We start from the raw sequence: 13,739 nt of genomic DNA on the forward strand, positions 1-13,739 counted from the left end.
ACTTTTGCACAAAATCCGTCTAATAGGAGATAGTTAAAGGCGGTTGTGCAACTTTTCTGTTATTAAAAAAAAAATAGTTTCTCATGTGAAAATGTTTGTTTGCGGTGAAGATACCGATTAACATTGATGAATATTACGATCATCATTATGCAAATGGCGAACATGAAATGGCGTGAGACATTAGGTGTTAGCAGTTATACATGTTCGAATGGAAAACTCTGGTATACTGCGACCTTAATACCTAGTAGTTAAACCTGTCTATTTTAGCAGAGATTTAATGTATTTAGTACATTCCTGCTAATTTTAATTATACCCGGACACAAATACTTCAAATCGTTTGATTCGTTGATAACGACGCACGATCAAAAGTTGTCAAAATAAATGGCGATTATGTTAACAATTTACAGCGCAGCTTCACTATCGACTGCCCTCTACAATTCTAGCAGCTAGACATGGGGAATCCCCGGGGGTATTGTGATGAATTGAAAATGGCTGGATAGAATAACGATATCAAATGCACTTATACCACGTGGAGAGTTAAACACATACTACGCACAAAAATCTCGAGATCTTTATAAAATCAATCAAGAATAGTGATTTGTCGTACCATGCTCCCTTCTCTAGTCAAGCCCAGACATGCCTATATCGTCTGATCTGCTGTACCGTGGAATCTTACCTCCAGCCAGCTACTACCGACTGAAAACAAGTGTTACCGGTTAGCGGTGGGACCAGTTTTATTTCAAAGCTACCTACAGTCGCACAACGTCTCAGAACGTCGTATATGCATGACGTCCCGGCAGCTGGAGTGTGTTGTTCCACATTGTTAAGTAAATTGTTTAGGATGATGGTAAGTCGAATCGTGCAGTTGTGCTATTTGGTGGACAGGAAAAAGAAAGGTTCTATCTGGCATTTGATATTTACACGAAATTGTTTTGGAATTGTTTGAAGTTTTAAACACTAGTTACCATAACTGGGTTTAATTACTCAAAAACAAATTTGGACCTCGGAGTTTGTGATTCAAATGTGATGTGATGTGAACATTTTGGTGAGCTGTTGGAATGTGAATAATCTCAACAGGTTTGAGGTACCATCAGGGTGCAAGGTGTCGTCACGGTTTCACTCTTCTCCAGCTGAACGGAGCAGATGTCGCAGTAGTAACAACGGTTCCAAGAATATGAAATCGTTGCGGTAACACGAGCGCCAGTCACAGCTTCCTTTCCAAATATGTAGAGAAGCTGTTGAGTATTGATTACTATTCGATAATCATATTCGTTGCGAGCACATACACGTTCATTTCTCAACACACAACACACGTTGTAAGTGATTCTGAGTCGCGCCAATCGTCGACTGCATAATTGAGTAATCGAGTGGAACCGGAAATGACGGCGCATCAGATCGGCGCAGCAGTTTTGTCAAACAGTTGTAAATTATAAGAATTAGATCGAAGTGTTGAATGCTAAAAAATTAGAAAATTTCGTATGTGAACGACTATATGATTGTTACTTTTTCACAGATGCATACACCGCTTATGATCATAACTTTCATTCTGTCCATCGGAGTGAGCCTACAAAAAACCTCACCCTGTCCATCCGTGTTTGTCTACGATGAACGAGACGACTCCAACGATACCTGGTTCGGCACGATACGGCTGAAAAGTAACGTCCCACTGCACGGGGTGTTTGTGGACATAGTTTTCTCCTCCCCGGTTTCCGCCTTTGGGGTAAGCTTAAGTGCATTGGTGTTGATATATTATTACCATCTAACTAAGAGTTACATTACGCCATAACACTGGTCGGCATTTTTGTTACGTTCACATTAGTGATGAGAAATTTGAATCCCTGTAGGGATTTGAATCTTTCGAATCAAATCTGGTCTGGGATTCGACTCTTCGAATCCGAATTCCAATCCGTCATATGTCAACCTTGCCCTGTCATCCGTCAGTCTGAGCCCACTAGACAAAAACTTGCATGCAAACTCCTAATTTGGTGTCACTCGATTTCGGCCATACAAAATTTTGGAGAAGTTACGAAAAGTCAGGAGTTTGAGCCACGGGCTTATGAGCGTGTGTGAGAGCGAACGTACAGCCCAGATTTATGCATGTTTTGGTGCGAATCATGGAATTTATGTATGTAGTAGTAATAAATGGTTTTGGTGATGGTGATTTAACACTCAAAAAATGTTTTAAACACTTTTTACAAATACTCACGTATAATACTCTAGGAAGTAGAAGAATTCATGGGAACTGCTTATCGCTTCGGGTGTATGAAACTTCCGCTTACGCTGCAAGTGGTATGAAATGAACATCGGCATGCTTGTGCTTACCCTTTTTAACAAGGCCAGGATTGTCGACACCGATTGCGCCGGAACTTCCGACTCCGGCAGTGCTGCTTCGGATGTAGTGTCCCCGGTCGCTTTGTTGGCTTCCTGAGATGCTGCTTTTTTCCTGACTTTTTTCTGTTGAGTGTCTCCATCGAGCCGAAGATAACAATGTTCTGGATACGAATAACTATAAAAAAAATTACAGATCGGCTGCAACTAAAACGCTGAACTATTACCACGATTAACTTCGTTTTCGCGTGTGTTCAACTCATTTCTTGTTGTACTACTGATCCGGCTTCTCGAACTTGTCATTTTTTCACTGAATTTCTTTCCACGCAAGGTTCCACTTCTTCTTCTTGGCGTAACGACCTCTTGGTCATGCCTACCCGTTAAGGGCTTACGATACTTGTTCCCTATTGTACGTGGATAGTCAGACCTCTCGTACAGGGGAGGGTCCGGTCTCGGTTAGGATTCGAACCCACGCTACACGCTAAAAAGAGATGGCATACTCGAAATCTTGTGTGGGAAGACTAAAGTATGGGCCAATAGGGGTCATGGGAGGGAAAACTTGTATGATAACGGTTAAATTGACTAGTGGGAAGTTTATGACATTTTTTATTGAACAAATGCGTTAATAAGCTTTCACAATATTTTCAATTAAGTGCTTTTTCGGCTCCGTTCCAGAAGATAGTGCATATTGCTTTTGGGGTCTGGAGCAAAACTGCTCCACAGTGTATCATAACAATTTTCAAAAAAAATTGCTCCTAAACTATATTCGATTAGTTGTTCGTAAATAGCACAAACATGTTCGATTTCATAGAGGCGCTCCATTACAGCTTTCGAATAGGGATCGCGCCGAAAATGCAAATCTCTTTCGCTTACTTTGCACTGATTTGCCACAATTTCTGTTATACTGATTGGAAGACATTTTGTGCACGTGTAGCACGCGGGGACAGGTTCGCTAGATGTTGCTAGAAACTCTACGGATCCAACGACACTATCGTTTAAAGATACCTTTGCTTCCCAGACTCCTTCATCAAGGGGAGGGGGAAGACTACTTTTCCAGGAATGGTTTTTGGATTTGCGAGGATGTTCAGTTATTATAAATTCTTCAACAGATGCTACTTCGTTACGAGGATTTATCCAATCTACCCTGATGGTGTGATTTATGGGCAAAGGATTGTCAGCAGGTAGATGCATAATTAAAAACGGAGCTTGGTCCACCGTAAGCACTCGATCGAAGTCAATCGGAAGCAGTTCTGCTTTGTCAAAATTGTTTGTGACATACATGTGTACATTCTTTTTATCGATTAGATTCCGCGAATAAACTCGTTTGAACGTATTTCTGGGCTTGACCAATAGCTCCAAGCCCAGGATTTGATCAGCTACAAATGCTTCGAAGCGTATCAAAAATCCGTTAAACATGTTCCGATTGAAATAATGTGTGATTTCCATGATGTTCAACACAGCAAAAGGCTGAATGTGGTGTTCACGACCGTAAGAACTCACTAGCGCGTATGCGATCCTTATGAGAGCAGCTATGTTGTTTGTGGTATCGCGATCGTGATGGTGATAAACATTTTCCCAATAAGAGTTTAAGTTAGGTGTGTTTGGTGGGTACTTTCCCAACATCGTTTCTTCGAATTTTAAAATAATCGTCTGGTCAAATATGGGATTAAACTTGCGCGCCAGAAAGATGTCATCATCCACCGCGAGCATCAGCTGAGGCCAATCTTCGTTTCGTATGACAACAGGGCTTCGTCCATGCCAATCGATCGTCTGGCTTTTCTTGGTATATCCATGTCCTACTTTCCAGCTTACGTGCCTCAAATTGTTGTCGTAGTGTGTTTGGCAAAACCGGGAGTTGTAAAGAAGGGTATGGAAAAATGTCTCCGTATTAAAGCCGGTGTATTTGGCTAATTCTCGCACATCACCAACCAATTCCTCGTTCGTATTGACAACATACTGAGCAAATTGTTTCGATAAACAAAACCAATCGCTTCCAGTTGGGTATGTGATTCCCACTGGAAGACTTCTTTGACCGATGCTCCACATGCGTCCGGAGCACTCCACGAAATTTTTGTTCAGTCCAGTACTTGAGACATATTTTCGTGAAAAACGAACTTTCTGCTGCAGTAAAAAATTTCTTCCTTTATTAGCAGTGAGAAAATGTGTTAATTTGGAAACACTTTTCACCGGGAAATCACTTTCACTCATATTGATAATGAAGTCTGGCTGCCACGAAGGCATGGCCAGAATATTTTCAAAGCAGCCGAGCACAAGTTGTAGCAGTGAGTCACAACCCCAAACTGGGGTGTGACGTTGACGAGCAATATATATGTTGGAAAAATTCTTCTCTAGTTTAATCATCTCCCGATATAGATAATTTTGGCGCTGAAAATATATAATAAATAATTAGAAATACTTGATAAGCAGTTGCATTATTGATTCAAACGTACTGCGTCCACGTGGATGTAGTAGTAATGCTGTGGATCGTAGATCGCTCCCAAAAGACGATGAATTTGTCTCAGATTTCTTTTGTAACACATCAACAGGAACGCTATTCTAGCAGGCTTTTCTTTAGATCCAGGGCTATGTTTTATTGGCGCCATTTGATGCTCTATAAAATAATGAGAGATAATCTGTTACAATGTCAAGATGATAAGCTTCTTTAGAAAAATAGCAAAATTTGGCTCGTTAAAGGCATTTTAAACTCTAAAACAGATCTTTCAAGCACTTATAACCATATGGGTTGAAAAGTAATTAACAGTTTCTTGAACATTTGAATTAACATGTTGAACGTTGAGTGAAAGTTGTTACCGTTTAAAAATTGTTTGAATCTTACTTGCAAGACCTGTTTCGTAAATAGACACGTGTTTGTTTCCTCCACATATCTGTTTAGCATTTCCCGAACACGCACTGTCACACGTCGAAGCTCTCTGCAACTGAGTCATACTAGGTTCTACATCACCGCAAAAACACGCAGTTCTGAAATGGCAAAGGTTATACTGAAAACAATAAATAAAATCAGCGATTTCAGATATTTACTGTCATACCCATTCGCTACGCCAGCATATCGAAATCCTATCATCATACACATATCGACACAATTCTTGGGAGTGTTTGTCACAGTCTCTTCATGAAATGGGGCGAACAGCGATGAACTAAATGGAAAACATCCAACCGAACGGTATGGAACATATTTTCCCCTGGGACAACGATGTTCGATTGTTGATGGAAAAAGTCTCCCGTTGGCACTTTTGCAAGCGGCATTTCCAATGATAATTTTACATTGGTCACTATCGGCACGCTCGATGGACGAGATGGCATCCGTGTCCAAAATAACACATGGAAATTTGTATCCCGTTCCATTAGCAGCTTTAAACGAGCAGATGCTGGGTTGAGGTTCGGTTGGATACAAAAATATATAATATATTTGTATGAAACATAACAACGACAGTAGCACAATTATAACACTTCTTTTCGTTAACATTTCTTTGATAGAAGAAAAAATGTTTCGAAAAACCTCCATTCAGCTTATCTAGCAGAAAACAATTTAACACTATGGGAGAACATGTGATATTCGTCTACCACATGTTAGGTAGAAGTGAAACACCTGTTTAAACACTTGCTCCAATGATGTAGGAGTTGAACAAGCCTTGAACAATGTTTTGACATTTTAAATGATCAGATTTAATCGTGGAGTTTCATATGCAAGAGTAATATATAACGAAGTTTGGATACGGTGCTTGATTATCGATGCTCAAAAAGGTCTAAACCCGACAATCAAAAGTTCATTTTCCGCTCCGAAATTCGCTCAAATGTAGGCCAGAGGAGGTCGGAAGCCAGGAGTTCGCTTCACCGGCGGTGCGGGGAGAGTATGATGAACGATTCCGAAGGCGAACATGTGAATGAGGGTTGGAGCGGAAGGTGAACACGGCTGGTGCGGGGTAAAAACGATGAACGCACTTTCACATTAACCATTTTTTTAGACGTTCCTGCAACAGCACCATACCGACGATAACGTCGTCTTTCACGTCACGGACAAATCGTACCAGGTACGAGCGGGCGAGATTGTGACAATCAAGTTTTACGTGCGCTTCACGGTTGGCCGATCGGTGCCGTTGCTGCAGCAGATACGTTTCAATGGGCAAAACATTTGCAATAAATCGGCGACGGCGGGGGTGGCGAGTCCTGATAGAGAGACGTTTAGTAGAAGCCAGAATGTTCCTAGTTTGTAAGTGTAACAGTTGATAGTAAATATTCATAAAGTTCTTACCTTCTACTGAAACTTTTAGGGAAACGACAAGAGATAATGATTATTCTCACGTAGTGCAACCGATCGTAACGCAACCTCCTTCACAAACCTTCGGACAACCAAAGTACTCAAGTTCCAGCTCATCGCATGGCCCGGTGGCAACGAGAGAAGCTATTCCACAACCAATCAACAGTTCACCGACGTTTGGTGGTGATACGTTCTCCCCTCGATTCAAAACAGAGGATCTCGCTGAGCACACTTCAGAGCCTAGGGAGCTAGGAACTGGGGACGAGGTTAACCTGGGCCGGGGGTAGGTTTGGTTTTGGGTAAACACAAAATATTGTAAAAAATACCCTTAAACTGTACTACATTAACTTTTCCAGTAATCAAAATGGTGGAAGACGTTTAGTGCAAACGACTTCCAGAACCATAGGAACAACACGTACGGTATTTCGAACGGAGCCAACGTCAGTGGAACTGGTGCCCCCGCGGGTGCCTCTTACCGCCGATCATGGATTTACTTCTATTCCCAGACCCACCACACCCACCATTGCGGAGAAAGATGACGATAAGTTTTTCGCCGGTGACTACGCTTTCATCCAAAAAGATGGCCCCACCAACGGGAGCCCACATTACATCAACGATGGAGTGGACACCTGCGGGACGGTGGTACCGAAGCCAAACCCACTGGTGACGCACGGTTGGGTGTCAGAAAATGGTCAATTCCCGTGGCACGGTGCACTCTACCGGAGTAGGGTAACGCAGCTCAAGTACCTCTGCGGGGCAACGTTGATTTCGCGCCGGGCAAGTGTCACCGCAGCGCACTGTGTAACGCTGGCGAACACCAACCGGCCAGTCGATGTGGACAGTCTGCTGGTGTACTTTGGCAAGATCGAGCTAGACAAGTGGAACGGCCCCGAGCAGGATGCGAAGATCAGCGCCATCCATATCCCGTCCGAGTACAACCACGAACGATTCTATCAGGACATAGCGCTGCTGGTGCTGAAGGACGATGTGAAGTACAGTAGCGTTGTGCGGCCCATCTGCCTGTGGAGCTACGACACGGACTACAAATCGCTGATCAATAAGGTCGGATTGATTCCGGGCTGGGGGTACAACGATCGTGGATTGGTTAGTTCCCGGTTGTCCTACGCGCAGATGCCGGTCGTGTCGCACGAGACTTGCATATGGTCCAATCGAAACTTCTTCAGCCGTGTCACGTCGGACACGTCGTTCTGCGCTGGGTTTAAGAACGGAACTTCCGTCTGCAATGGGGACAGTGGTGGTGGGATGGTGTTTAAAATCAGCAATCGCTGGTACCTGCGGGGTATCGTGTCGGTGAGTGCCGCGCTGCAGGACCTCTTGCGATGCAATGTGGAACATTACGTGGTTTTTACGGATGCATCCAAATTTACCACGTGGATCAAGAATATCTTAGAGGCAACTGGGTAAACGATAACGCCTAAGCCGTTTGTACATCAGACATACCGACAGGAGAAGCCAGAGGAGTATAACATTAAGTGTTTTTTAAATAGCCAAAATAAACAGAGCACAAGTACCAATTAATCAGTATAATCATTAATTCCACGAACCGAGCCGCTTTATCAGTGACGTCACAGTAATGGACTACTCGTTGCTTGATCGATCCACAGCATACGTCACACGACAGGTTTTCGCCAGCTTGCAATCATATTGATTAGCTCTCGTGTGCGGCTACTGTGCGCCGTGTCCGTGTTGATTGAATGTTAGCGCCACACTACTATCTCCACTCGTGGGGTCAGGATTATCGCTCCAACTGACTGCACCGAGTCCATGTCCGGTGAACTACGGATTTTCACAGAGCTCAACTCATTCATCTCGTAATCGTCGCACGGTGAAGATCACTTGATCACTTGTCCAAGAATCAGTCTCGTTACCTCACCAGACATGTTGACCCAGAGTAGGCCGTCAAAGTGGCCACAGCTGCCATCCTGTGTGCTCCTGTACGTCGTGCTTTGGACAACAGCGTTTCAACCTTCCAGTGGCCACGGCACGTATGCGCGTTATGTGCAAAGTTCGGAAGTTCGCATACTTACGCCGCAACCCACCCGCTGTAGTGATCTTTTCACGATTGATCGCGACAACAGCTATCAGAAGGAGTACGAAGGAACGCTGGAACTTCGCCCCAACATAACCTTGCGCTATGTTCAGCTGGTGATACAGTTTGATGGTGAAGTGGAACAGTTGCGTGTAAGTATGGGATTTTTAGTTTTTGCCAACACCTGTACCAATCGTTTGCGTTCGAGCCATGACTAGGCTCGCACCATCCTTGACCGAACTGCATGGTGAGGCGTACACTGTGCCAATCGGTAAGTGGGACGGTCAAAAAAAGAACACTTGTCTGACTTTGCGATCAAATTTAGGGTACTTAGAATTGATAACAATGAATTTCGCTTATCACATATTCTTTGTCTATCTTTCTACAAAGCATGTGCAAAAAGAGAGAGTAAAAATCAGTCACCAAGCGGCGCAATGATGGAAAAAGTGCAAAAAGTCATAATTTTGCCAGCCAAACGTAAAGTTGGACACTTGGGATTACCAAGAATTTCTGCGGCTTAAGTGTTGTGCAAGCTAGTTTAGGCACGTCAAATCATTTTCTAATGATTTATGATATACTTAACCATTGTTATATGTACACAAAACATGAATTTTGATAAATTATTTACACTTTGTGGTTGAAATGTGTTACACCACTGAAAGGAATGAAATATTATCTTTTTTATCATATAAATCGATTAAAAATGCCGAAAGTTATCGAGTTTCATCAATTTTACCTAAGTTCCTGATTTGCGATACACTAACAATCGATAAAAAAGCCCATATTGACAAAAATATAACTTGAAATGGGTCATCTTACAATAAACTTTTATCAAAAAACCGATGTGAGATTCATCAAAAAACCAACTGAATTGAAGACTTTTCCTCTATTATAGATGTTTAAGAATTTAATAAAACAATGAAAGCATTTAGAAGGTTCCAAACTATTTCCAGAACATACCCAGAAACTGCAGAACCCGCAAACAACGCCTTTACTTTTCAAAACCTTATATAGACGATGATTTTAGATTATGTTGAAAGGTACTCTTCCTATCTCGTTCAAATGCATTAATTTAATGTGGTAATTGTCGTCACAGTAAGTATGACTTACATATGAAGCAAACATATACTCTTTAGGTTAGAAAGGCAGGCAGTTTTCGAACGCAAAACGGAGCTGACGCGTTTTAAAAAAATTGTTGTTTTAACTTCTATTCCTTGGAGGTCATTTGTTAATGTTGTAGGTGTTTATGTGATCAGAATGAACTGAAAAACTTGTTTTTATTGAAAGTACGATAGGTACACATCACAACGTTCATATGATAAAGAAAATTATGACAGATATTGTAAATATAGTTTGACTATTCCAAGATTAAGAGTTCCGCCAGGTTAACCATACTCACTATAAGCTACGAATAACACATAAGTTACTACTCTAAATCAGCCTCAAAGTTCAGAAGAATCTTTCTGAGTCTTCAGCATGAAATCCAATAGCCAATTTGAGTAAAATTGTACAGTATACTTTGTTACAAACACTGTATAGTATAAATTGGTAACAAAACAGCAATCGGAAGAAATTTAAGCAGAAATGTCCAATAAAGTTAGAAAAAAACTGTTGTCAAGCATCAACATACAGTCATAGACTACAACAGAAATAACACTAAATACCAAAAACTTCTGGAAATAGTTCAACAAACCACGTATTAAATCTGAAAAGCAAGTGTCCAACTTTACGTTTGGCTGGCAAAATTATGACTTTTTGCACTTTTTCGATCATTGCGCCGCTTGGTGACTGATTTTTACTCTCTCTTTTTGCACATGCTTCGTAGAAAGATAGACAAAGAAGATGTGATAAGCGAAATTGATTGTTATCAATTCTAAGTACCCTAAAATTGATCGCAAAGTCAGACAAGTGTTCTTTTTTTGACCGTCCCACTTACCGATTGGCACAGTGTAGATTAAATAGTGATTGCGTGTGTTTACAAATAGAATCCCGTGCAGCGTAATGATTGCACTGAAATCACGTCGAGTTTAATAGAATTGAATCCCACCGGAAAGTATGTTGCGTTTAATGTTGCTAAAATTGGTTTCAATCATTTAAGAAAAGGGGTAAGTGATTCTACCTCTGGCATAGTTTCTTCGAACTGTAGGTTAGCAATTATTTAAAGATTGCTAATGGGACTTTGTTTAATAACGGATCAATTGATTGATGCAATGGCTAGAACTCGGTTTCGTGGAAATTGACGCACGTGTTTAATCACAATATAATTTGATATTTGAATAGAACTACTTTGGCCGGATAACAACCACTGACCACCACAGCTTCCACATCGCAAATATGACTCACGCCCTGCAAGCCGGTTCGGTGGTAAAGATTCCTTTGGAAGTTTCCTACACGAGCGTCTCGAAGCCATCAATCGTACGAATCGAAGTCAACGGGGTAACGATTTGTCCCGTGAACGTACGGTAAGTCTATGAGATGTGAAATATGTTTGATCGTGTATCAAATAAAATCCTAACCCTACAGACCATTGGTACAACAGTTTGGTGATCCAAGGATTCCGACCACGATGGTAACTGCTGGCCAACGGCCGTCCCTATTCGTTGATTCCTCCGGAATACCGTCGTCTAAGGAAACGATTTCACGGTCGGTGGCTACCACCTACCCGGAAGTGAACTCCAGAAATGCCACCAACGGACCAAGGCAGCAATTCAACTCGTCCTGCCAAGCAATCCGTGCCGGTGTTATAGTCTCGGCGGGACGCTGGGATGCCGTGTTGCACCTGGTGGCCGAAAATACGGTCGACCGTGCGGTTATAGATATCGTATTCGATCAACCGATCTACATGCTGGGGGTAAGAAAACTTGCTACTTAAAATCTTCATCGTCCTATGGCCCAATCTTTTTTTCTGTTTTAGAATCATTTTGGTGAAGTAACAACGGAGGACAGTGTACGATTTAGGATTGAAAACCGAACGTTTATCCTAGCGAAGGATGCCGAGATTGAGTTGAACTTCTTTATCCGCTACAATCAAATGGGCCACATGCCGGATGTGGTTGAGATTAATTTTAACGGACATAATTACTGCACGCAACGAAGGCGACGGGTTTTGGATGAGTCTCGGGATATTGTCCGGCGAACGACTGGGGCACCGAGTATAGAACGCACCTTTTCGATAGAAACTACCGAAAGGAGCACACAGAGAAATGTTAGAAATTGCCCAACAGATGTGTCATCCCAGTTATAATTGTTTTAAAAATATTTTCTTTTTTAGAGAGAAAATGGTGCATCCCCCTTCGAATATAATGAATGTGCAACGGTTTTGCCACCGATGTCCACCCGTATAAGATCCAGGATCATCGGTGGGGTGGAATCTAGCCAAGGCGAACATCCGTGGCACGTGGCGATATATTTGGACGATGTAAAAACATAAACTCGGTCTCTCTCGGTGCGTTGGAAAAATGACATTGGTTGCTTTATGTTTCTCGACAGCAATATCAATGCGGCGGTAGTATCGTCGGCCGGCGCTGGATTTTAACGGCCGCTCACTGTCTTACGCGCCAGAATACTAACGAAACGCTGGAAGCCGATCTGTTCCGCGTGTATACCGGCATCATCGATATCAGCACGATCGATGACCATTTCTATCGAACGGTTGACGAGGTAATCGTCCACCGGGACTACAGCCCCGTGATGTACACGACGGACATTGGGTTGCTTCGATTGAAGCGAAACATCACCTACAACAGCTTTATCAAACCGGTGTGCTTGTACAACCGGACGGTGGATATAAGCTCGTTCTACGGACGCGATGGCAAGGTGACCGGTTGGGGTTTCAATCGAGACGGAGTCATTAGCAACGTATTGAACTATTTGGAGGTACCGGTCGTGTCGCAGAAGGTGTGCTCGCAGCGGAATGTTCAGTTCAACGGGGTGCTTGCTGTCGGTGAATCATTTTGTGCTGGTCACGCGGATGGTAGGCATCAATCCGGTTTGATCTGGGATATATTTTGCTTTAATTCTGGTATCCCTCCATAGGAAATTCCGTCTGCAATGGAGACAGTGGCGGTGGATTGGTATTTGCAGAGGATACTCGCTATTACCTCCGTGGTATCGTTTCAATTAGTGCCCAACGACGCAACCTTCTTATTTGCGATGCGAACCAATACTCCGTGTTTACCGATGCATCCAAATTCCTCGAGTGGATACGAAAGCAGATATCTTAAAATGTGGAACGGTTACAAAAGAATAAATTTATTCGTATAGACAAATCCAACAAATCGGTAAATATGCATCGTTTGCTCATCGCTGCGCATGAAGTAGTATATTGTATATCACATTATTCAAGCGATCTGAAGCTAAATAAAGCGGCATTACTGCTAGCAGCGCAAGAACCAAAACTTTGCCGGATAAAACAAAAAAGTAGCGGGAATACGGAAAACATTCGTTCACTTTACGCGGCACTTCAACAACATCCGACACGATCACGGGGAATTAACCGTAGTTCGGAACCATGTTTCAGGAAAACGTTGCCAGCCGTTTGCTGCGGATTGATGCCGATACCATCGTCCGTGATGATGGCGCTTGTTGCCGGGGGTACTTTGAATTCCTCCGCTGCAAATTTAAGCACCGCCGTGAACGGTGTCGTTTCCGGAACACTCAACCTGATCGCAAAAGAAGATATTTGAGTTATTCATATTGGTAGCATCTTAAAGCGACTATGGCCACTTACACTTTGAATGGAAGCTTCGGGTCCGACGTGAGCGTAATTTTAAACGTTACCTTTGAGCTGCAATAGAAAGGAAATTGTTAACAATGTACAAAGTGAAAGTTTGGTGCGATGGCCAGATGGAGCACATCAATACTAACTGCACTTACGTAGCCATTTTTATTAATCCTAATGGTTTGTTGCGATACCAGAATTATCGGTTGACGAAGAATACTCGTAGTAGGAGAAATTGATAACAAATTTCACGAAACAGCAATGCTTTTTATTCCGGCAAAGCAACCACCTGAAATTTATCGAGGCCTACTAAATTGTCAACAAATCCAACTGACACGTTGCTGTTGCTTGACAAACTCGCAGTC

General features: G+C 42.5%; 2 protein-coding genes across 2 annotated transcripts; one reads left to right on the forward strand and one right to left on the reverse strand.

The window, feature by feature from the left end:
* The first annotated feature begins 841 nt into the window (after positions 1-841).
* On the forward strand, positions 842-12,877 carry LOC131272892 (uncharacterized). Its single transcript, XM_058274768.1, has 12 exons — positions 842-847; positions 1,514-1,720; positions 6,312-6,556; positions 6,618-6,887; positions 7,111-8,025; positions 8,704-8,806; positions 10,935-11,116; positions 11,178-11,505; positions 11,569-11,845; positions 11,930-12,072; positions 12,144-12,627; positions 12,690-12,877. Exons 1-12 carry the CDS (start codon positions 842-844, stop codon positions 12,875-12,877), a joined length of 3,348 nt encoding a protein of 1,115 aa, XP_058130751.1.
* An 8-nt stretch (positions 12,878-12,885) lies between these two features.
* LOC131271571 (ubiquitin-fold modifier 1) lies at positions 12,886-13,699 on the reverse strand. The gene is made up of 3 exons (XM_058273046.1): positions 13,530-13,699; positions 13,384-13,440; positions 12,886-13,315 (listed from the first exon to the last, which is right to left on the reverse strand). The coding sequence occupies exons 1-3, from the start codon at positions 13,535-13,537 to the stop codon at positions 13,117-13,119; spliced, it is 264 nt and encodes an 87-aa protein (XP_058129029.1). The 5' UTR covers positions 13,538-13,699; the 3' UTR covers positions 12,886-13,116.
* Between the last annotated feature and the right edge of the window lie 40 nt (positions 13,700-13,739).

The sequence above is a fragment of the Anopheles coustani genome, chromosome 3, assembly GCF_943734705.1.
Source record: "Anopheles coustani chromosome 3, idAnoCousDA_361_x.2, whole genome shotgun sequence".
NCBI classification, from domain to species: Eukaryota; Metazoa; Arthropoda; class Insecta; order Diptera; family Culicidae; genus Anopheles; species Anopheles coustani.